Source organism: Phyllobates terribilis, unplaced genomic scaffold (genome assembly GCF_046119375.1).
Source record: "Phyllobates terribilis strain yellow unplaced genomic scaffold, ASM4611937v1 Scaffold_3__8_contigs__length_932513732, whole genome shotgun sequence".
Lineage (NCBI taxonomy): Eukaryota > Metazoa > Chordata > Amphibia > Anura > Dendrobatidae > Phyllobates > Phyllobates terribilis.
In genome coordinates, this window is record NW_027362763.1 from 720,286,624 (window position 1) to 720,312,057 (window position 25,434).

Genomic DNA, 25,434 nt, shown 5'->3' on the forward strand with positions numbered 1-25,434 from the left:
AAAGACCAATGCTGCTGCTTTCTACCTCGCCCCAAGGTGCAGGAGTCACAGCTACACTGCTCAGGACTGCTGTATAATGTCCTCCATGCTGATGCTTGTGAACAAGTGCTACATAGAGACAGGGGAGCAGGAGTTTCTCACGTCTCAGAGTAAGGAAGGCACAATCACAAGAAGTCTCCAAGGGTCTTAGAGGTGGGACATGCATCTACCAAAATTTTATGGCATATCCTTTGGACTAACCCTTAATAGGCAACTGAAGCAGAAGGGTGAGAAAAGGAATTACAACTGTTAAAAATATTTGTGAATATAGGATTTCTCACTTACTTTAAAAATGAGGCACCTAGAGCAACCACAAAACTTCGGTCTTTTGGAATTGTTATAGGAGAGGAAGATACTGAAATTAAGAAATTTCAATTCATGTTACATACAGTATATGCAGCTGATTTTTTTTATAATATATTAACCCCTTCATGACAAAGCCAAACTTTTTCTTCTCTTCTTCTCTGCATATTTCAGTAGTCTTAACGGTTTCTTTCTATGCCGTCACTTGTGAAACTGCATGAGGCAATATTTTATGAGGGACAAATGACATTATTTTTCGAATACACACACAGAATTTTCTACGCTAAATACCCTGTTGAATTAATTCTTCAAGACACCCAATGTTGTGTCGATGTTTATTATTGTTAAAAACTCTGCAATGAGATGTATTTTACACTAAACAGTCAAGTTTTTTACAGTTTATTTTTTCTTGTTCGTTCTGTGTTAGAGGGGGGTGGAGGTGGGAAGCATTTAATTTTTAACATCTTCCTTTAGGTTAGGTAATAATATATATATACATATCTGTTATGCCTCATAAGAGATATTAATATAAAGACCTCCGACATCAGGATTTTTTTTTTTAGGTTGCTGTTGAAATTGGGGACCCCTTACAAGCGAAAACAGGCCTCTGCCATGACACAAGTGAATATAGCCAGTTTTATCCCACACGATCATGACCAATTAGGCATGACATTCACATGGATACTTACAAAATGAGTGCACGCTTGTTTGATTCCCAGTGTAGAGTCCGCGCCTGACTGCGGAAAGACACACATTGTGAAGATCTTCCAAACATTCTTTATCCTAAAAGATATCAATATTTATATCGAGAGTCAGATTTATTATGATGTCGGACTTTCTCCATTTGACACTCTTAAAATATATATCTTGCTTTCTGCTTCTAGGCTTAGTAAATCTGTCTTAAAAGTTGTTAGTAACAACCTTCTCTATAGACCTCAAAACCTTTTACCAAGAATAGTGCAAAAAGTAAAAGTTTAAAACTCAGTTTACACCAAAAACTGGTGCAAGCTGATTAGATGTGAGCCATTGTGTTTTACTGTATAGAAGAAAACAAAAATCATTGAAAGGGAATCTGTCATTTGGTTTTTGCCATCTCATCTGAGAGCAGCATGATGTAGGGGCAGAGGCCCCGATTCCAGCGATGCGTCACTTACTGGGTTGGTTGCTTGCTACAGTTTTGTTAAAATCCCTGTTTTATCTGCTGCGGATCTAGCAGTTCTCTGAATGCGGAGCTCTGTATAACCCAGCCCCACCACTGATTGGCTGCTATCTGTGTACACTGTGCATAGGCAAAAAAAACTGCCGATCAGTGCCGAGGATGTGGTTGGATTACCTGGTAGAAGGATCACTATTCCTCTAGTGATAATGTCCTGCTGATAAAACGATGATTTGATCAAAACTACAGCAAGTAGCCCAATAAGTATAAATATATACACACATACGCATATTGAGGGGGGAGAGTCACCTAGCCTAACTTTTCCACCAGTGTAAAAGAAGACCCTTGCAGTTAAAGCTACTGGGCATGTGTGACCACCACAAGCAATGGACACAAGGGGTAAATCTCCAAAAGAATAGCAGGTGGCGCTGTAACAAGTATGTAACAGCAATAATTAAACACAGGAGCATTCATTTTGACCAATCACTACTGGAAAGTATTGTGTTCATGTCAGCCACATATCGTATACAATTTGGGGTGAGTGCGGACGGAAATCTAGGTAATTTTAGTGGTTTTCTTGTTCTTTAAAATGGATTGCTTATCCTTACATTATCAAATTTGGGGTTATTCAGGTTGGATCTGTTTACACCTATCCATACAAGGCACCATCCTCTACATGTAAAGGAAAGAAGATTTCACGGTTACAGAGGGAGAATCTTTACTGCAAGTGCAGTGAGACTACAGAAAAGTTGTGATGGTTCATTCATTCAACAAAGAGGGTCTGCATGTCCTACCTGAAAAAAACTTAAGTTATAGGTACCAGATTTCTGGAGATGGGGCGCTGATTCGGAGATATATTCCAACTGTTATATTTAAAGTCAAGAAAGATTATTTCCCCAAATATGGGGCAATTAGAATCTGCCTCATAGGGTTTAAATTAGTCATTATCTGAATCACCAGAGTAGGACTATAGGTTGGACATGGACAGACATGTGTCTTAATCAACTACATAACTAAAAAAAAAAAACAGAAAATACCTGCAGAATAGCATGGTCAGAGTTTGCCTCGGAGAAAATCCATGAGATGTAATTAGTCAAAAAGTCCATTTCCACATCAACCCCCATGGTCTTCATATTTTTCATCATATCAATTAAGCCTTGAGAAGAAAAAGTTAATAACTTGTGTTAAGACTCAATAACATTTATACCCAATCATCTGAGATGACCAAGATGAAGATCCAGTCTAGTTCTCATTTTACAAATCAACCAAAATGTGACATGTCTTCTTCTGGGCTAAAAACAACTAACTGCCTCTTGCCTGATTCTGCACTCCTCCCATTAACCAGCAGGTGTTGTATAAACAGCTCTGCTTGTGTAGGTGTTTTTAGCCCAGAAGACGACATATTTGTCCGTTTAGTTGTAGGCTTGTAGCCCAAAAGTGGCATGTTAGGCAGAGTAGTTACCCATCAGGGGGAGGTCACCTTGCCGTGGTTGATGGGCGCACACACGAACTGGCCAATTTATGTGCTAAAAACCTTCATTGTTTGTAAGTACTTGTTGCTGAGCAAAATAGTTTAGATCTAATATTTTCATTATTTTTATTGTTAAGACGTATTTTGGCATATGAAGTGCTGCTGCATTCTTTTGCTATATTCTCTCTCGTACATAAACACACACATATACACATAGACACATAGACATATATATAGACATATACACATACATACATATATATATATATATATATATATATATATATATATATATATATATATATATATATATATATATATATATATATATATAGACATATACACATACATACATATATATATATATATAATTATACACATATATACACACATGTTGCCGTTCTCCTGTATCTGGTGTTTTTCTCTTGTTCCTGCGCGTTTCAATTCCTGAGATATGGCCTCCTCTTTCCTTGCATATAATTCAGTCTTTTCTATCCAAGTGGACGTGATGCACAACATTTTTTCAAGGGCATGAATCCCCTCGTAAAAGCAATGGGCAAAACGTGCGTCGGGGTATGGGCGAGCGATTTTTTTATTTTTATTCCTCTATGGGTAAGTGATTCAGACAAAATACTCTCATATGAACAATCTCCTACTTTTCATGATAGTATTGTAAAGTTGACCCTATATCCTTTTGCTGAGACTAGCCTTGTTAGTCTGCACTATATCTTTGTAGACAGTCTTATAACTGCAGCACATTAGCACTTTACATATACCTCCTCTTTATGATGGACAATCCTGTATAATCAATTCTGCATATACCTGATTTATTGCTGCTCAACTGGTAAAAGCAGGTTAAATATATTCTCATCTATTGAGGTCTTCTCTACTCACACTGTGAAGCTACTCATACTGTAATTAATATACACATTTCTATGCACACATTGTTGTGTGTTGGTACCTGAAGCAAACAGATTATTGTTTTCCCATTCTCTTTTTTTTCTACTGGTTATTTGTTCCGATCTCCTTATAGCACTATACTGTACAATGCTTTTAGATGTATAAAGTTCTCTCATTTTTAATATATTTGCATACTACTTTTTGGGTGTTTTCAGTGTACTCCAATTCTTTTCCGTTTCATTGAGTAGACCGGAGTACTTCACCGGCAATATTATTATTAATATGACTCATACTAATGAAATATGTTGCTAGCCCAATACAATATTTATTTGCGCTTTGTCTTTTACTTGTCAGTCATTTCTTCAAGGGCGTCTTCTTGATGACCACACCTACTTGGCTAAATAGACTAAATTGATATACAGAGGAGAAAAAAAAGGGCTCTCAGGAATGAAGAGGCGCAAAAACAAAAGAAAAACAATGCCGGATTCAGGAGAACAGCGGCAATTACACCAGGAATATAAAAAAAAAAATAGTTACATATTTAGGACAAGTGACAGCTATAACTCAGAATGCCATATAGGGTATTTGACAGAAATGACAACCCTTTCCCAGACACTATTATGTGAACATAAAGATACCGGCAAACAACTAAAATAGTTTTTCTAAACTATTTAAAGTATCTGAAAGCCATCGGAAAAATATACTAAAGCAGAACAGACTGTCTCTGCAAATCAGAGATGGAAATAGACGTAACGCATCAGTCAGCTGAAGCATTAACTGCCGAGCTGGAGGGCCGGCCGCGCGATCTATAATATTTACAAGATTTTGCTTTCATTCCATTACGCACAGTTATCTTCCTTATGTCAAAAGTTCTACAGGTTATTGACATCTCGCTAGTACAACGGGCCTTCGCTGAAAGCTGCGGGCTTGTGCTCCGTCACAGCATATGCTAACAACCCCCCCCCCCCCACTACTCGCCTTGTAAATTTTAGTACTTTTTTTTTTTTTTTCCTTAAATGCAAACTTTGAGAAGTCCCCCTGCTCTGCCCTGGAGTGCCACCTATGGAAAAGTGACACTTCTATGAATATTTTATGCAGTGCACTATGGTGCAAGTAATATGATGTGAATTCCCTTTGAGCACTTAAAAATACATGCAGGCAAGTCACACTAAATTAAAGTCGCATCAGCTGCTCAACTTTGCCTTAAACAAAACGCCTTATTTAAGTCTGAGATGTGAAAAAAAAAAAAAAAGAGAAAGCATTAATTATGGGCACTTTGACTGCACGAATCGTGTGTGCCCAGAGCAAGCAGCCACTTAGTTTGGGACAAGGTGTTGAGGTTTTGTTTTTTTACTTCCCTTCCCGATGTCGCTCTCAAAAGCAATAATACAAGAATCAGAAGAAGACTGGACGTAATAATACACTGCATTTCAGAATACCAGCAAAGTAAAAAAAAGACTTCAAAAATCACATTCATAAGTAAAAAGTTATTTTTTAGATCCTGGGGATTCTTTTTTTAATCTGTACATTTCGATTTTTTTCAGTATTTTTCACCCATTCTAATAAATGGGAGTTTTTAGTGCACATAAATTTTTTTTTAAAAAAAAGCTGTACGTACGCTTATTGCTTTGGACTTGGTGTTGGATTTACTACGGAATAACACTTAAGCAGTTAAGTTGATTACAAAATTCCAAATCCAAAATCCGCAACACGGATAAAAAAAAAGAAAAGTTTTAGAATGTATTTCGGTAGCGGGAAAAAACAAAAAAATTGCACAAAAATTTAACATGTATAAAAGGAATTAGGAATTCAGGTTGATATATTGCTGTAGTGGATTTTATGGCTATACATATGTATAAAAAAAACAATTTTCATAATTATGGGGTGGGTGATGTAGATAAGAAACTTGCAATATATAACCATAGTCCAGATTTCTGCTCGAAAAACCACAACACCAGGAAACAGTAAATATCAGGGAGATTTGTGTAGGTCTGACACCCGACGGCCCGGGACCAACAGTTACAAACAAGCATGGAATATCCAAAAGAAACAAGAAAATCACATTGTATACATTAGATAAATTTGTATTTTGCAGTGAGAAATAAGTATTTGATCCCCTACAAATCATTATGAGTTCTGGCACCTACAGACCAGTTAGACGCTCCTAATCAACTCGCTACCTGCATTAAAGACAGCTGTCTTACATAGTCACCTGTATAAAAGACTCCTGTCCACAGACCCAATGAATCAGTCAGATACTAACCTCTACAACATGGGCAAGACCAAAGAGCCTTCTAAGGATGTCAGGGACAAGATCACAGACCTGCACAAGGCTGGAATACGCTACAAAACCATAAGTAAGACGCTGGGTGAGAAGGAGACAACTGTTGGTGCAATAGTAAGAAAATGGAAGAAATACAAAATGACTGTCAATCGACATCGATCTGGGGCACCATGAAAAATCTCACACTTCACATGGTGTATTCATCAATCAGGTCTTTAGCCAGAAGGATAAAGAGGGATCCCTGGGGGTTGGAAGAACTCGTCTAGTTTATCCTATTGGTTGAATATTAGCGATGAGCGCAAGTGCTCGTTACTAGAGTTTGCGCTGAGTATCGTTACACAGCCACAAATAATGCAGGGATTGCCTGTGTAGGTCAGGCAATCCCCGCATGTCTAACATCTGTGAAACACGCAGCCGCTGGAACTCTAAAATATAAGTCGAGCACAAGCAATACTCCGTGCACATCCGAGCACCCTCGGAAAACTAGAGTAATGAGCATTTGCACTCATCACTACTGAATATGCAATAAATTAAAGTGACCCTTTACCTTGGTACTGAAAGGTCACCATACATTTCCCATGTTTCCTCACCCTGCCTGAAGCCCTCCATTTGCCTCCTTCACTTAGATCAGCTTTCCTTCCCTTCTGCTTCCAAAATGGATGAACACAATGGCAAATGGAGTACAAAAGTAAGTCGAAACCTCACCTCCCCTGACTTTACCAACAGAAAAGAAAAAGATGTGTAGTGGTTCAGACTCACCGCTGCATTCCCCAGGCTATTGCGGAGGCCATCATGGAAACAGGAGGAAAGGAATGAGTGATCTGAGCACAACAGGCCGCAGCCATGTGAAATATATAGTCACTCGTCAGTCCCAGGGTATATTAATGGTATAGTAAATACAGCGGCATGTAAAAGTTTGGGCACCCCTGGTCAAAATTACTGTTATTGTGAACAGTTAAAGGAAACCTGTCACCAGAAATAACGCTGTTAACCACCATATATGCGGTTAATCTGTAGGTTAAACAGCATCATTATGCTGCCCAGCGCTTGCACAAAGCTGCATTTGGCTGCGTGCAGGCGCCGGGCAGTATAATAAATGCTGTTAACCTGCAGGTTAACAGCGTTATTTCTGGTGACAGGTTTCCTTAGCACACGCTTCTCAGATGTTGCAATATAAAATAGGAGGTTAGGACCCAACCATTGTAAAGGAGTTAGAGTCACCAGAGGCAAGTGTGACAACTGCAAGATTTCTCATTTTTAATTTTTAATACAGATTGTGGTATGTAAAAAAAATCACTGCCATAAACAAATAAAAATATATGTATTTGTAACACAAAAGCAGATTTAAAAAATAGGTCATTTTCTGATGGCAGCATGCCTTTAGTATAGTCTTGGAGATACTAGAGGACTAGGGTTATACAAGAAATAAAGTTTCACTCAAGAGCAATATAGGACTATTGACCCATAGTGATTGCATCATGTGAATTGGGTCCACTGAGGATAGGTGTTAGGTTGCTAACTTTTTTATTTCCATTTTTGCTCAAAAGATATGATCTGTCACCCCCTGGGACACTGTTAATCTATTACTATGGGCATACAGATAATTGTTAGAATAATCCCATCTGTATGCCTCATAGCTGTTTGCTTGTTGCTGAGAAATAGACGTTTAATCTTTTATGTTAATGAGTTGTTCCAGGCTTCGGGGGGGCATGCGGTGCCTTAAAGAAAACCATCCCCCTCCAGTGCACGTCGTGGCACCAGAATTCCGCACGTTTCTACTTACCTTTTCCGCCCTTATATGGGAGTTGGCTTCATTGTTCTTCTGCGCAGGCGAGTCACTGTAACTTGAAGCCAACGCCCATATAAGGGCGGAAAAGGTAAGTAGAAACGTGCGGGATTCCGGCGCCACAACTGCACATCACATGGCACTGTGACGATGATGGGAGGGGGGTGGTACGCAAATTAACACTGGAGGCAGCGTTTTCTTCCAGGCACCGTACGCCCCAAAGAACTCATTAACATTAACGATTAAAAGTCTATTTCTCAGCAACAAGACAGCAGCAATGACGCATACAGTTTAGAATTGTTAAAACAATTCTAAATCACCTGTATGCCCATAGTAATAGCATACGACGGCTTCCCTTTAAAATTCCCATTATTAAAGAAAGGAGGAGATGGAATTAACTCTAACAAACTGATGGGAAAGAAAAAAAAACAAAAAAAAAACAGGTGAGAATACCAACTTAACACATGAAAGTAGGAATTATAAAACCAGATTGAAAAGCAACAAATTAACTGCTGAAAAGTACGCAAGGTAGGATTTCTGCACCAATCCGAACCTCTCCTGGGTGTGCAATGGCTGCTAGTGGAAGAGCATGTGACCAGACCTGTCCATCAGCCTCCTCCAATAGGAAACACCACATGATAAATCTGCTTTCCTATTGGAGGAGACTGATGGCGCGTTCTGGTCACATGCTCCTCCGCCAGCAGGAGAGTTGGGCACTCTGTACGGAAAGAGCAGGAGAACCTGTGACCTATATAATAGTAAGTGCGACAAAGCATGTCCTCAACACATCTGATAAAATAAAGATAATGTGGCCGACCCCCATATCACATTCTGCAGTCAGCAATATGAAGGTTAATACAGCGCAACATTTTTTTAAAATTATTTTTATTTTTTAACCACCAACCGCATGCATTTATGAAAAAAAAAAAAAAAAAAAAAGTCCAAAAAAGGTGGACAACCCCTTTAAAGATTTTCAAACACAAAACATATAGTACTGTCATTACTAATTTGACTTTGCTCTCAATATACAGAAAATAAGCAACTGACCCAAAAGACAAATAATATGAAAAATAAAAAACACAGCATCAAGTTTTTATACTTTGTCTATGTTTTATACTAAGGAGTTATTATGTGATTCATGTTATTTGATAGATGGAAAATCTCTGTATTTGGAGTTTCTCCAATAAAAAAAAAAAAAAAAGCATCACTTTTACAAAGAGAATAACCAAGTAATATATATATAAAAAAAAAATCCCCATCATTGGGTTTACAGGTTAGGAGAGTGGTTGGACAGCAAGGGCTACACCCAAATGTGATGGGCGAGTCACAACACTTTGCCAAAAACTTTGACAGAAGCCTCAACTTTTCTACATTATTTCTACGTATGAGACGGCAGAATTTACTGGATTTTTTTCTAGAGAGGAGGCAGAGATCTTTCCACCTTCCAGCCCATAAAGAACTTTTTTCTCAAAAAAGTCCTATCATGATGAGACCGTAGCACTTCATTGAAGATCCGCCGCAATTTATTTATACATTTCTTGGAGAAAAGATTGGAAAAGCACAAAGATCTAAGAGCAGATGCTTTAGCAACGTCACATCAAGGGGAATATAAAAACTTACTAGAACAGACTTTTCAAACTTCTACCTGCCATGAGTGACCACTAGGGGGCGTTTACTTCATAGTATATTATGGAGTTTATTGTATACAGAAAGCTCCCTCTAGTGGTGGCAGATATTTATTCTTTTTGTAAAAACAGGGGATTTGGAGCGCTCAATAATACATAAAGTGTAAGGCATAATAACCAGTTTGAGATTAAAGTATTCTCTCTCATTGCTAACCAGGTACACATTTTTATTTTATTCTTTAAATAGATAAAAAGAATAAGGCCTTTTTGTTTTATTTTTTTAAACCATTAGTTTTTAATTTGTGTTCCCCTTACCACAAATTATTTTTTTACATTGGACTCTTAAGCTTTGTTTTACATTTTTTCCGACTTTGTCTTTATTTAACAAATTGTACCCTCTTAAAAAAAAAAAAAATTGCAGATTTCACATGCATTTTAGCCCCAGTTACAGAGCAAATTCAGCTTACTGTCTGAACTGCATGATTGCTTTTATTTTGCCTAGACCCACAGCTCCAGCTCACTCCCAAATCCTCGCAACTGAATGATCACTGGGACTGGAGGTGGAAGCACTGTCAGTAATTTCCTATTCTGTATATACGGCGTTTGTTCAGCTCTGTGTATAGAGATTGGGAAGGCAGAGATGGCAATCCTGCCATCAACCTCGCTCCTGCACGTTCTCCATGCAGCTGCTAACTATGCAATGACGTTCTGAAATGTTAAAGATCCTATCCCAATATGTAGTAGGGGTAATAATAATATTAGCAAATTCCTCCAATTATAAATGTAGTATAGTTCTTCTGATAAGCTATGTCGCTTACCCCATATGCAGGGCATTGCAGTAGCATGGTTACAACCACTCAGTGACAGTTAGTTACTTAGTTAGCTGTTAGTGGTCGTAACCATGGATACCTTAAGCTACTGCAATGCCCTGCACATGGGGTAAACAGCACAGCGAATCAGAAGAACTATACTACATTTCTAATTGGAGGTATTTGGTAATATTATTACTACTACACCTACTACATATTGGGATAGGATCTTGGAGATGGGAATACCCCTTCAATGCAGAGTCATATGCGGAACGTCCTAAAAAAAGTTAAGAAATTGATTACAGTATTTCAAACCGGTATTTATAAAACAAAAGAGAAAAAAGACAAAAACAAAAGAACAAAATGGAATTGAAGGACGGCCATCGACTTTAAGACTCCGGCTAACTTTCAAGGAATAACTTTCTAGAAAGAAGCTTTCACAACCCATTCCGAGATTTATAGCCTTGGACAATTAGGGAATACTTGCTTCCATCTTTACTCCCGAGAACTAATGCCAATGTATATTTTAGCTGAAATTGCAACAAGACTAAATAAGCTAAAAGCATTTTCTTTCCTCCTTTTTGCTTTTTTTTTTTCCTGCATTTTGTTTGTCACCCGGTGTCACACTAACAATTCCCCATTTCAATCTGCGGTACATTATACAGCGTGATAAGATGGATAAAAAATACTTTTTTTTTTTTCGTTTCCCCAAGGGTAAACTACTTCTGTTAAAAGCATCTTTTTTTATGAGATTACACTTTGCGAAATACCGCTAATACAACTCAAAGAATTAAAATACCCGTTCTTTAAGTCGGAAGAGGGAGGTGGAGGAACCATATATTTGTTTCAATTTGGACCCATTCTAATGGTGTCCCACGTGTAACGCAGAAAAGTGTTGTAAACGCTTTAGGACCACTTAAGGTTCCATAAGGGATTTTTATATATTCTTAAGTCTTTTTAGGTCAATCGCGCATTTGGTAGAAAACGTCTGGAAGATGTCTCGATTGCTGTAGTCAACGCTTCTATCATTCTTAATAATTATGAAATTGACAATTCAGCAAACTTTTAAAGGGCCAGACTTGTCTGAAACAAAGGACTTGTGCATTCCTGTTAAGACAATGCTTTCCCGAACAGAACTTCAATTTTATATTTACGTTAACATGTGGACTATCTGCCATCAAATTATTATATCGAGAGTTTACAAACTCTCTGCAACTTTTTATTTCTCCAATGCTTCAAAAATAAAAAAAATTAAGAAATTTTTCTAAATGTCTTGATTTAAAAAAAGATCCTGTTTTGTGTCTGCAGCTCCTTTTAAGGCTTTGTGTCTCCATGGTAACAGACTACAAGATGCCTTGTGTAGTCAGACCTTGCAGTTATTGCTTTAATCTGTTCCTTCAATCCTCCCCCTTTTCTTGAACTTTGTGCATGGAAACACTTAGCTTTGAACAGGAGCTGTATGCACGAAACTATAGGATATATTCCATCGGTATTTGCAATTTATTTTAATAAAAACATATCTATGAAGTCACATGCTTTTTAAAATTACTTGTAAAAGGGAAAAAGTTGTGCAATTTAATATTGTGCGCCACCACAGTCAACTTGGGATGGGTATTGTATGGCCGAAATTACCGTGTAGTCAAGTAGGACCATCTTCAGACTTTTGCAAGGGCAGTAAATGGTTACTTCCATCTAATATGGTGAATGTACGACAAGAGGTATTAGCATATGATATAGCAAAATCAGAAATTAAGAGCAAACCTTGCAGGTCGTTCCTATTGCGCAACTGACTGAGCACAGGCCGGAAAAAGCGAGATCTGAGAGGTATCCCTTCATCCTTCATAGCCTTCATGAGCTCGTCGGACAATTCTAAAAAAAATTAATAAGTTTCATCGTGAATGAAAGCCAGCTCCTTAACCAGTTATCAATAAAAAATCCCTTATTTTAAGTAAGTGACGAGAATCACATGTTATCTTCATAAATAGATGAGTTAGCAGTGATGAGATGCAAGAAAATACCTGAATTAGAATTTCTCAAAGCGCATTGCAACAGGAACTCCATGGGCTGCTTGTGCATGTCTGCCGCCTGCAGCTGCTCCGCACACTTCTTCAGAACGCTGACCGGCTAACGAGACAGACAAAAATATTAAATACAAACATAGATATGACTAATAAAGATAAAGGGTGGCGCGGGGGGCAGGGACGAGGCCAAGAGAAAGGCGCGGGGGGGGGGCAAGAGAAGGGCACGGGGGTTTGAGGGACAAGGCCAAAAGAAGGGCGCGGGGGGACGAAGCCAAGAGAAGGGCGCGGGGGAGGGTTGAGGGATGAGGCCAAGAGAAAGGCGCGGGGGGGCGCAAGAGAAGGGCACGGGGGGTTGAGGAACGAAGCCAAGAGAAGGGCGCGGGGGAGGGTTGAGGGAAAAGGCCAAGAAAAGGGCGCGGGGGAGGGTTGAGGGAAAAGGCCAAGAAAAGGGCGCGGGGGAGGGTTGAGGGAAAAGGCCAAGAAAAGGGCGGGGGGGGGTTGACGACGAAGCCAAGAGAAGGGCGCGGGGGGGGGGGGGGCGGACGAAGCCAAGAGAAGGGCGCGGGGGGGGTTGAGGGAAAAGGCCAAGAGAAGGGCGCGGGGGGTCGAGGCCAAGAGAAGGGCACGAAGCGAAGAGAAGGGTGGGGGACGGGACGAAGCCAAGAGAAGGGCGCGGGGGGGGGGGGGGGGGCGACGACAAAGCCAAGAGAAGGGCGCGGGGGGGGGCGACGACGAAGCCAAGAGAAGGGCGCGGGGGGGGGCGACGGACGAAGCCAAGAGAAGGGCGCGGGGGCAGGGACGAGGGCCAAGAGAAAGGCGCGGGGGCAGGGACGAGGGCCAAGAGAAAGGCGCGGGGGCAGGGACGAGGGCCAAGAGAAAGGCGCGGGGGCAGGGACGAGGGCCAAGAGAAAGGCGCAAAGGAAAAAGTATGGGATGGGGGATGAGAGGGAGAAATAACTAGCAAGCGGTGGGTAGACATAATATCTTAGCAATACAAAAATAAATTTCCACTTTTAGAGAGAACAGAAGAAAAGAAAAAACGGAGAAGAAAAGTAATAAAAAAGCAGGGAGAAAAAATAGAGCGCAAGAAGGAGACAAGAGGGGGTAGAGAGGTAAAAGCTAAGTGAGCAGGGGTGGATATAAGATTTTAGCAATGCAAAAATAATTTTGATTTATAATTTTTTTTTTAAATTTCAATTTGGGAAAAGCATACACCATCATCCTACTTGGGAGAGTAACAACTCTATCCCACGAACCATGTCCTACCTGTAAACAAGAAACTTACCATTTTTAAATGAACACAGTGACGGAGGAAGAAATCGCCGGGCTGACTGTTGGCATTGGCATCTGCGGGTTTCCATGCATTTAGCTGTTGTGCAACCTTCAGAGCGGCATCGTCACAGCCTTGAGTCAATAGTGCCAAGCAGAGATTGATGATATCTGAACAAGGAAAGAATCCAGGATATTAGTGTTTCACTGCTCCCCAACCTGTCATGTTCTCAGGATCTCCTTAGTATTGTACAGGTGATGGAAGTATCATCAAGGCATCAGGAATTCTCTGACCTGAGAAACACTATGGAAATCCTGAAAACATGACCTGTGGGGAGCCACAAAACCGGAGCTCCCCCTGTCATAAAAACACATGCTTGATGTGAAGTCAGTATGTCCTAGATACTGCTCTATTTACTAGCACTCATGTATCAATAGCGTCATTTCTGTATCCTTCAACAATTCATAAAAGTGATTCCTTCATGTGCTTCTATACACTGATACCAAGGAGTATACTATTCTCTCTTCTCCTCCCAGCTGACTACTGCATAAGTGCTTGGTTTTTGGCTCTACTCATACAAAAAAAAAAAAAGTGTTCCCTACCTCCCGCCGCCCACTGCAAATCACTTTGCATAAGCTTTCCTCCCTAACTAAAGCCAATTTGATCGGCCCTCACCGAAAACTTAGATGCTTTCCTCTCTTCTCCACTTTTTTATCTGCCCTGTACAACCTCCTCCCCCTTTCCAATTCAATCTGTAACACGGAGGGAAAACAGAGAGATGCTACACAGCAAGGAGTAGTGAGAGGTTGGATCGATGTAATGAGCAGCAGTACAACCAGGGATGTGAAGGCGTTGCACAGACTCTACAGTCTTTTTTTTTTAATGAAGACACAACACAAAGAATGGCACAGCAAAAGTATTCATACACTTGAAAGAAACTAAACTTTAGATCATAGATTTAAATCAATGGTAGAAAACCTGACACTTAATACCCCATTATGCAACAGTTCTAGGAGTTTCAGGCTGCCTAAAATATTACAGGATTTATATGGCATTGAAATAAGAAATGAGTGGCATTACCTTGTGAGAAGCTTATACAATTTGGCATGTGTTCAAGCACATCAGGAACATATTGAGAGTACCCGGACTTTGCCAGTGCCAGTATAACCGAAGTTAATTGCCTCTGTGGCACATTTACTTCACTGTCATTCAGAACCTTTAAATAAAGTAAAGCACGTGGGAAATTCGAGAAAGTACTTTCCTCCCCCCCAAAAAAAGCATTGATATTCCACAACATAAATCCATCTCCATACATAAACCTGGTGTTCATAATACTTAAGGCTATGTGCATATGGTGAGTTTTTCAAGAAGTGAGCTTAATGCGCAGCAATGTCAAAACAACATTGTTGTGCACAAGCTTAGTCTTTTACCAACTTCACGGTGAGTAAACCGTAAAAAGAAGGAATAAGCTCATTTTTCAGGCGGCTTTGTTTCAAAACTGCCCGCCATCTGTAATAAAAGGTAAAAAGAGGTCATAAAAACGACCACACAAAAAAAAAAAAAAAAAAAAAAAAAAACACCGGAGCAGTTTCAGGAAAATAAAGTGATTTTCTGCTTTAGTTTATAGGGGAACGAAGGCAGGACGCCAATCTGTGATATTCATGCCCTAGTATATGCAATGTAGTGGTCCAATCTAACGTAAAGCAGTCTGCGGATGAAAAACAAAAATGTATAAAGATATAATACCTGTCTGATATTCTCAATATCCCCCCTCTCAGCATATGCGTTTAATAGTGCAACGTGTGTGCTCCATCGCGGCTCTATCCCAGCGCTCTGCATGATGGATGGGACCTTCTTGGCACTTTCCATGTCACTGCAATAGAGGAAAAGGATTGTTATACGGACTAATACATACCTACACATAGTGCCTCAAGGAGCACTGAACAGCGAATAACATGAGTACTATGGATAGGAGTCGTGGTGGAAAAGAACCAAAGACTCGGCTTCACACTATTGGAGGTAACAGAGTCCATACACCTTACCCGGCTCTGGCGTGTCCTTTAATCAGAGAGTTGAAGACGTCCTCAGTGATGGGAAAATTCTTGCTTTTCATGAATCCTAAAATTTTGCTGGAAAAAAAAAAAAAAGTTTTGTATAACCCGAATGTAAAAAACACACAAATAGCAACTTTTAGTTTTTGGTTTTCTCCTCTTCAGCTTCCAAGCGCCACTGAATTTTTTTCCCTCAATATAGCTATATGATGGCTTGTTTCTTAAGGGACAAAATTATATGCTGAAAAAGGGGAAAAAAATCAAAGTGGTGGAATTTTTTTTTTTTTTTTTTAATGTCATTCTCTTTGCAGACCTGCAAAAAGAGACCTGGTAATTTTGTTTTAAGGCCACAGCCCCACTATCAGTATTTGGTCAGTATTCGGTCAGTATTTTTTTTTTTTAGGATTGGGAGCCAAAACCAGGAGTGGGTGATAAATGCAGAATTGGTGACTTGTTTCTATTATACCTTTTCTCTGATTGTTCCTCACCTGGTTTTGGCTCACACTCCTGAGAAAAAATACTGACCGAACACTGACCAAATACTGATAGTGGGGCCGTGGCCAAAGGCTACATTCCCACGATGAGTTTTTGACGCTGCGTAATTAAAAAAAAAAAAAAAAAAAATGCAAGTAACCCATCTTACTTAATGGGTGCAGAAAATTAGCAACATCAAAAACTCACCAAAACCTCATCGTGAGAACGTAACCTAAGGCCACGGCCCCACTATCAGTATTCTGTCAGTATTTTTTCTCAGGAGCCAAAACCAGGTGAGGAACAATCAGAGAAAAGGTATAATAGAAACAAGTCACCAATTCTGCATTTATCACCCACTCCTGGTTTTGGCTCCCACTCCTGAGGAAAAGTACTGACCAAATACTGATAGTGTGGCCGTGACCTAAAAGTTCTTTCAGTAAGGATATTGGCAAATTTTAGTTTGCCAAAAAGCAAGCAAACTATAAATAAAAAAAAAAAAAATGGCTATACAAGCTGTAATTTTTATCATTACTATTTCGGGATCCGCATTAGGGGAGGAAAATTAACACAAAAAAAAAAGGTTCTGTCATTTTACCATTCATCATAAAACTTAAAAATATTTATTTTGCATTTGTTTAAAAAATTATGCACGCAGCGATATCAAATGTAAAAAATTCCCCCCCTCCCCCCCCATCTCTTGTTATTTACATTTAAGAAAAGGGGTGGAGGGTTTTGTACAACTGACGATCTACTATGAAGCCCATCCACATGCTGAGCTTCATATCAGTACTAGAGATCAGCGCAAGTGCTCGTAACTACAGTTTGCCCAGGGTGCTTGGGTGTGCATTAAGTATCGCGGGTGCTCGAGTGACGTGCTCGAGTGACGTAGCCCCATGTTTTGCGGCTGTTAGACAGCCACAAAACATGCGGACATTGCCCATGTTAGTCAGGCCATCCCCGTGTGTTTTGTGGTTGTCTAACAGCTGCGAAACATGTGGCCGCGGCACTCGAACATGCCACTCGAGCACCCGCGATACTCTGTGAATGGCCGAGCAACGAGCTCTTGTGCTCATCACTTAGCAGTACTAACATGGTGAATCACAATCGCGTCTAGGTAGGATAATGGCGATAGAACCGACAGCAGAACATTGTAAACTTTGTTTTTAATGCCAATTTCAGGCTAAAACTCATCTACTGAAGTCCTTCACACTTTGTAGAAAAACCCCAGGCCGCATTTACTACCCACCTTGCACCATCGATGTCTCCTTCACTGCAATAAGCTGCAATGAGGCCCTGATAGGTGCCCTGAAAAGCAAAGGGAAAAAAAAAAAATCATCATCACGCTGGTTTACAGCAAAGATCTGGTCTCTGTAGGATTTTCTGTAAATATATATATACATATATATACACATACAGACCAATAAGTTTGGACACACCTTCTCATTTAAATATTTTTCTGTATTTTCCTGACTATGAAAATTGTACATTCACACTGAAGGCATCAAAGCTATGAATTAACACATGTGGAATTATATACTTAACAAAAAAGTGTGAAACAACTGAAAATATGTCTTATATTCTAGGTTCTTCAAAGTAGCCACCTTTTGCTTTGATGACTGCTTTGCACACTCTTGGCATTCTCTTGATGAGCTTCAAGAGGTAGTCACCGGAAATGGTTTTCACTTCACAGGTGTGCCCTGTCAGGTTTAGTAAGTGGGATTTCTTGCCTTATAAATGGGGTTGGGACCATCAGTTGTGTTGTGCAGAAGTCTGGTGGATACACCGCTGATAGTCCTACTGAATAGACTGTTAGAATTTGTATTATGGCAAGAAACAAGCAGCTAAGTAAAGAAAAACGAGTGGCCATCATTACTTTAAGAAATGAAGGTCAGTCAGTGCGAAAAATTGGGAAAACTTTGAAAGTGTCCCCAAGTGCAGTTGCAAAGACCATCAAGCGCTACAAAGAAACTGGCTCACATGAGGACCGCCCCAGGAAAGGAAGACCAAGAGTCACCTCTGCTTCTGAGGATAAGTTTATCCAAGTCACCAGCCTCAGAAATCGCAGGTTAACAGCAGCACAGACTAGAGACCAGGTCAATGCCACACAAAGTTCTAGCAGCAGACACATCTCTTCAACAACTGTTAAGAGGAGACTTTGTGCAGCAGGCCTTCATGGTAAAATAGCTGCTAGGAAACCACTGCTAAGGACAGGCAACAAGCAGAAGAGACTTGTTTGGGCTAAAGAACACAAGGAATGGACATTAGACCAGTGTAAATCTGAGCTTTTGTCTGAGGAGTCCAAATCGGAGATCTTTGGTTCCAACCACAGTGTCTTTGTGCGATGCAGAAAAGGTGAACGGATGGACTCTACATGCCTGGTTCCCACCGTGAAGCATGGAGGAGGAGGTGTGATGGTGTGGGGGTGCTTTGCTGGTGACCCTGTTGGGGATTTATTCAAAATTGAAAGCATACTGAACCAGCATGGCTACCACAGCATCTTGCAGCGGCATGCTATTCCATCCGGTTTGCGTTTAGTTGGACCATCATTTATTTTTCCACAGGACAATGACCCCAAACACACCTCCAGGCTGTGTAAGGGCTATTTGACCAAGAAGGAGAGTGATGGGGTGCTACGCCAGATGACCTGGCCTCCACAGTCACCAGACCTGAACCCAATCGAGATGGTTTGGGGTGAGCTGGACCTCAGAGTGAAGGCAAAAGGGCCAACAAGTGCTAAGCATCTCTGGGAACTCCTTCAAGATTGTTGGAAGACCATTTCCGGTGACTACCTCTTGAAGCTCATCAAGAGAATGCCAAGAGTGTGCAAAGCAGTCATCAAAGCAAAAGGTGGCTACTTTGCAGACCCTAGAATATAAGACATATTTTCAGTTGTTTCACACTTTTTTGTTAAGTATATAATTCCACATGTGTTAATTCATAGTTTTGATGCCTTCAGTGTGAATGTACAATTTTCATAGTCAAGAAAATACAGAAAAATCTTTAAATGAGGTGTGTCCAAACCAGAGACAGATAGAGTAAAACTATCTGGTGTGATCACTCATCACTTCTGACTTTACTCCATTTCTAATAATACGCATATATGAGGCTGTTGGTAGCGGTCAGAGGACGGGCAGTCGAGCTGGGAGCTGCAGATGTAGCAGACATTAATATACAGCCGGTATGCAATCATGTGAATAAGCCCTTAAGGTAAATTCAGACACAGCTGATTTGCTGCTGGGTGCAGTGGGGACTCAATAGCACAAATCTGCACCAAGTTACAGAACAATACATGTGAATGGGGTATTAGAAAAAGGAAAAAAAAAAGAAAAAAAGTGTGTCGCAGCAAATTCATTAAGTTTGCAAACTTTGCAGGAATTTCCCATCACAACCTGCATGTGTTACATGAGGATTTCAATGTGGATTATGCCAATTTCTTTCCCCAAATATTATGGAGTGGTCACGGATTTGCAGGGGGATTTCTGGACCTAGACTATGTTCTAATTACGTTTTTTTGAGGTGTTCAAAACAACATGTTTTTCAAGTGGAAACCATTTCAAGAAATGCTCCTTTTGTGGAGGGGGGGGGGATTTTTGCAAGAGTTTTTCTTTTTCAAGGGTATGTGCACACGGCATCTTTTTCAGGCAGATTCCGATCTGAAAAGTTTCTGCTAAATCAGCCCATAAAATTAATATAAAAGTAGTGACATCGCTGTGCACTAACCACTTTAAGGTTCAGAAACTTTGAAGCCGTTAAAGAGTCACATGCTCCTTCTTCAGACGGCTTCCGCTGGGGAGTCAACAGCTCTCCAAACTTCAAAGTACAGAGCAAAAGACGCCTGCGAGAACAACGGCAGAGCCACCAGCGGATTTGCCTCAGGAAAAAGACTGCAGATGTTTTCCTGAAGCAGCTACACCCGGCGAAACTCTAAACTAAGTCATGTGCACGTACCCCATAAAAGGGCTATTATTTTTTTCTGGTTTGTTTTTATGTGTTCTTTGCTGCCTTTTGATTGGACAGTGCCTAGTATGGAGTAAGTTTCATCAGAACCTGATCCAAAGAAGTGACATGCATTTTCTTTTTCTCCACCAGGCGTTTTTGAAGAGAAAAAAAAAAATGCTCAAAAAACCTTCTTGGGCTCTTGGGTGCAAATGGAGTTTTTGGAGCTGTTACGCTGCAATAATTCCAAGTTTGAGATTTGGAGAGTTTCCGCTCCAAAAAACTCCATATGCACATAGACTTATATGAACAACAAATTGGATTTCCCATAAAAAATTATTAATAAAAGTTTCTCAGCATTTTGAAATGGTTTCTGAATAAGATTGTGGAGCAGATGCCCCCCAAAAAGCTCAGTGTGTACACAGCCTTATTGTGTATCATCTGACCTCCACCAGTAGGAAACCAGCGGAGTTCTGAATGTATATTTACACAGGGGATAAAATGCAACAAAAAAAATTAGGACTAAATGTGTCAGTACAGAAAAATTCTCTTTCCAAAAAGACATGTTCTAAAAACTAGAAACACTACCCCCCCGCCCCGCCCCCCCCCCGTTAAAGGACATTGCCCACCTGATCAGGCGCCACATTAGCAGCTTCCATATTGGCAAGGAATTCAGTGGGTGAGAAGACGTGATCATTCTGTATGTAGACGTCTAGCAGCGTGTTGTAATGGGTAACGTTAAACTCTACTCCTAAAAAAAAAAAAATAATAATAATATTAATATCACAGAAATAATGTTCTCGTGTCATGAGAAGTGCAGACAGATATAGGGGGATGCACTTTGCATATCAAGAGCTTAATCAGAAATTAAAAGTGGGGTCAGTTACTAAAACAGCCCCAGACTGTGTGTTTGCACCCACTCGCCTCTTGTCAAGGGGAAATATGGGTTTTACTGAAGACAGAAAGGTATCCCATACATCAGATAGGGGATAAATTACTGGTCACTGGGGGTCCGACCGCTAGGGCATGGGAATAAAACTCTGTCTCGAATGGAAAGGAGGGGTGCACGTTCAATATCCGCTCCATTAACTGTATATGGGACTAACGGATATAGACAAGTACCATATTTTTTGGACTATAAGACTCACTTTTTTCCTCCATATTTTTGGAGGAAAGTGGGGGTGCGTCTTATTGCCCAAATGTACTATCTTATACTGTTGCTGTGGATGGTGGGCGATGTGGGGGGAGCGGCAGTGGCGGAGGAGCGGGGTACAGGAGGCAGAAGCCGCCTGCTGTGGCGTATACCGTGCCCGCTGCTTAAGACCATGGGAGTGGGGAGTAGTGACTATTTATTCTCCTTAATATTGGGCGCACAGTGTTAGCAGCAGCTGCCGGCTCCTGCAGAGGCCCGGCGGTCACATGTACGCGCTATTAAAGAGCATGAATATTCACTACTCCCCACGCTGAGACTATTCCGGCAGCTCATCTCGCCGTGTGAGGACGCATGACAGTGATGTCATGCGCTGCTCACACTGTGAGATCAGTGCTGGCAGCAGACAGGACGCAGCGCTGGAGCAGAGGGAAGGAAAGGGAGTGGAATCCTTTATTTTTTTGTGTGCGGCGTGATGGGGATGGGGGGGTCCATGCATACCAGGATGAGGGGGTGGGGTGCCATGCATACCAGGATGAGGGGGTGGTGCCATGCATACCAGAATTGGAGAAGAGGGGTGCTATGCATAGTATGATGAGGTTGGGGGGCCAATGCATACCAAAATTGGGGATGAGGGGGCCATGCATACCAGGATGGGGGATATTGGTACAGAATTAGGGGCTATTACCCCTATAACAGTATCAGCAGCAGACCCCCTCCCACACAACAGTGCATGATGACCACATTTTTAGCTTCAATTTTTTTTTCTTTTTTCCTCCTCTAAAACCTAGGTGCGTCTTATGGTCCGAAAAATATGGTATTGTACTCTGCTTTCTCTGTTAGTCCCATAGGAGGTCTAGCATGTACACTTACCCTCTATTTAAGACGGGGCTCTACAGAGCCACATTCTCAACATCCCTGGGGGTCCCACTGATCATTAAGTTATTGCCTAACTTCTGGGTTGGGGATAACTAACTATCCTGGGAAGAACTGTCTAGTGGGAGCTGAGCCAAGTCATTAAAGGGGAGGTCTAATGAAAACAGACCTGAACCTCAAGAATGGGGCCGCCTGCTACATCAGAGGCAGCACTGCGCATCTGGTGAAGTCCAGCCATCAATGTATTAAATGGTAATCTGTTCATGCCTATGTCGTACTACATCTCCCGTGTGGCGGTCACCATTTTCTGAATGTGAAGATTCACATGAAAGTTTATCTAGGACGACAAACCCTTTTACACTACAAGCACAGTAAATGCCAAGCAACAAAAAAGTAAAAACAGTACCATACCCAAATCCTTAAGTTTTGTCCAGATGTTGGTGGCCACCTCTGTTCGCTCCACCGGGGCTGTCTCTGGCATAAATGAGCCACAGGCACGCAGAAAGAACCACGTCTGGTTGCTGTTGGGTTTTACTTAAAAGTAAACAAGAAATTAATTACTATCTATATATTTTTTATTATTATTACTATTTATTTTAATACATACAATAATTATTTATATATATATATATATATATATATATATATATATATATATATATATATATATATATATATATATATATATATTCATGTCAGAGATAAGCAGTGTTTTCTGGCTTCTAATATTAAAGTTCCTTGTGTACATTTGCAAGCAATTTTTAAAGGCACTGTGTCCTCAAAAAATGATCTCTAAGCTTTTATGTGACACAAATTTTCTAAGAATTTTTTAAATCTTTTTAAGTTTTCATGTCACAATCTAGGACTTAAAAAAATAAATAAATAAATAAAATCCTGAAATCTAGCAGTTTTCCCTCTGACCACTTATCTCATCATCATCACAGGCAGGATTACAATGTCTGGTTACAGAAAGTATTCCGACCCCTTTAAATTTTTCACTCTTTGTTTCATTGCAGCCATTTGGTGAATTCTAAAAATAGAATTAGACTTACCGGTAATTTGGTTTCTAATAACCACCACGACAGCACCAAAGGAGGAGGATGTCACCCCACCCTAATAGGGACAGGAAACACAAAGAGGTTAAATAGCCCCTCCCTCATCCTCCCTCCAGTGTTTTTATAAAGGACCACACAAGTATGGATGCTGCAAATTAGATTTATTCGAATTAAATGATTGGCTAACCAAGCCTGGGAGGGAATTACCAGTGCTGTCATGGTGGGTTATTAGAAACCGAATTACCAGTAAGTCTAATTCTATTTTCTCCAATAACCCCCCACGACAGCACCAAAGGAAGAGTACCAAAGACTCAAGTTTAGGGAGGGACAATGGCCTGAAGCACTTTCCGCCCAAATGCCAAGTCTTTAATGGGCATTAAATTAAGTTTGTAATGCTTGGTGAAGGTATGGACCGAGGACCATGTAGCTGCTCTACATATCTGCTCGGGGGAAGCGCTAGCCTTTTCTGCCCAGGAGATGGACATGGCTCTAGTAGTGTCTGCTTTCTGTTTCTCTGGTGGTGAGAGATTCTGGATCTGATATGATTCCACAATTGCTTTCTTGATCCAAGTAGCGATGGTAACCTTTGAGACCTTCTTCCCTCTGTTCTGACCAGATGGCTGAATAAAGAGGTTCTGATCCTTCCTCCAGGCCTCTGTCTTTTGGAGGTAGTGAAGAACAACCCGCCTTTCGTACAAAGTATGGAAAGGCAGAATTATCTCCTGAGACCTATGAAAGTCTGAGACTACCTTTGGCAAGAAAGATGGGTCCAGTTGTAGAATAATCCTATCATCCAGGATTATCAGATATGGGTCATTCACAGAGAAGGCCTGGATTTCTCCCACTCTCCTGGCAGTGTAATCGCTACTAGAAATGTTGTTTTCCAGGCTAATTTATCCAGCTCTATTGAGGCCAAAGGTTCAAACGGTGGTAGTGTCAGACCTTTAAGGACGATATTAAGATCCCAGGAGGGAACATGGTTGATTATTCTGGGACGCAGACGAGTAGCTGCTGTCATGAACCTTTTTACCCATCGGTATTCGGCTAGGCTCTGGTCAAAATAGATACTTAGCGCCGCGATCTGAACCTTGAGGGTGCTGGGTCTAAGGCCTTTTTCCAGCCCCTCTTGTAGAAAATCCAAGATCTGGGTCATGTCAGGATGCCGAAGATCTGGTACATTTGGTTTATACCATGTTAGGATGGTCTTCCATATCTTGCTGTATATGGAGTTTGTGATTTGTTTCCTACTTTTTTGTAGGGTATGAATTACTCGGTCTGAGAGTCCTTTTGCCTTCAGGATTGTGAACTCAGAAGCCAGGCCACTAGATGGAGGTTCTCTGGATCTGGATGGAGTATTGGACCCTGATGGACAAGGTTTTTGATTGCTGGCAAAATGAGAGGTCCTTCTATGCTTAAACTGTTCAGTGCACAGAAAAAGCTCCTTTTGGGCCAAAGTGGGGTTATCAAAATTATTTTGACCTCCTCGGTCCTTACTTTCTGTAAGGTCCTGGGTAGCAATGGACTTGGGGGGGAAAAGCGTAAGCCAGATGGAAACGCCACGGGTGAGCGAATGCATCTATCCCCAGGCATACGTCGTCTGGATCTAGGGAGAAGTATCTTTCTGCCTTGGTGTTGTGGCTTCTTGCAAAGAGGTCCACCTCCGGACGACCCCACTGTCTGGTCAGCATGTGGAAAATGTCTGAGTCCAGCTCCCATTCCCCCGGATGGATATTCCTTCTGCTCAGAAAATCGGCCTAGATATTGTCTGAGCCTTTTATGTGCAGACCTGATAAGGAAAGAAGAGGTCTTTCCGCCCAGAAGAATATTCTTGCCGAGATACTTTTTAGATTCTCGTATCTTGTACTCCCTTGATGGGACAGGTGAGCTACGGTAGTCATGTTGTCTGAATAGACTTTTACGTGTTTGCCCGTAATGATTGGAGCCGACATTTTGAGTGCCTCCTCCACTGCCTTTAACTCGCGGAAGTTGGAGGATCTCCTGCTGGTCTCTTCTGTCCAGACCCCTTGGAAAGGGGTTTGAGCAACGACAGCTCCCCATCCCGTCTTGCTGGCGTCTACTGTGACTTATCAGAGGGAACTGAGACCATGGAACCCCTGTTACTAGGTTTCTTGGGCTGAGCCACCATGACAGGGATGTTTTCACATAATGAGGGATCATGATCTTCCTGTTTAGGGAGTCAGGGGATCCGTCCCACTGTGCAAGAATAT

The 25,434-nt window shown here is 41.0% G+C and overlaps 1 protein-coding gene across 1 annotated transcript in view; it reads right to left on the bottom strand.

The window, feature by feature from the left end:
* The window catches only part of LRPPRC (leucine rich pentatricopeptide repeat containing), a 146,030-nt gene that overhangs the window by 105,637 nt on the left and 14,959 nt on the right, over positions 1-25,434 (bottom strand). The window contains exons 3-14 of the mRNA XM_073672042.1: positions 22,563-22,685; positions 20,755-20,876; positions 17,436-17,494; positions 15,707-15,793; positions 15,411-15,537; positions 14,745-14,880; positions 13,680-13,834; positions 12,392-12,497; positions 12,135-12,242; positions 2,536-2,654; positions 1,032-1,125; positions 325-394 (exon numbers count right to left, since the gene is read on the bottom strand). Coding sequence (XP_073528143.1) covers positions 325-394; positions 1,032-1,125; positions 2,536-2,654; positions 12,135-12,242; positions 12,392-12,497; positions 13,680-13,834; positions 14,745-14,880; positions 15,411-15,537; positions 15,707-15,793; positions 17,436-17,494; positions 20,755-20,876; positions 22,563-22,685 — 1,306 coding nt within the window. The remainder of the gene's footprint in view (positions 1-324; positions 395-1,031; positions 1,126-2,535; positions 2,655-12,134; positions 12,243-12,391; positions 12,498-13,679; positions 13,835-14,744; positions 14,881-15,410; positions 15,538-15,706; positions 15,794-17,435; positions 17,495-20,754; positions 20,877-22,562; positions 22,686-25,434) is intronic.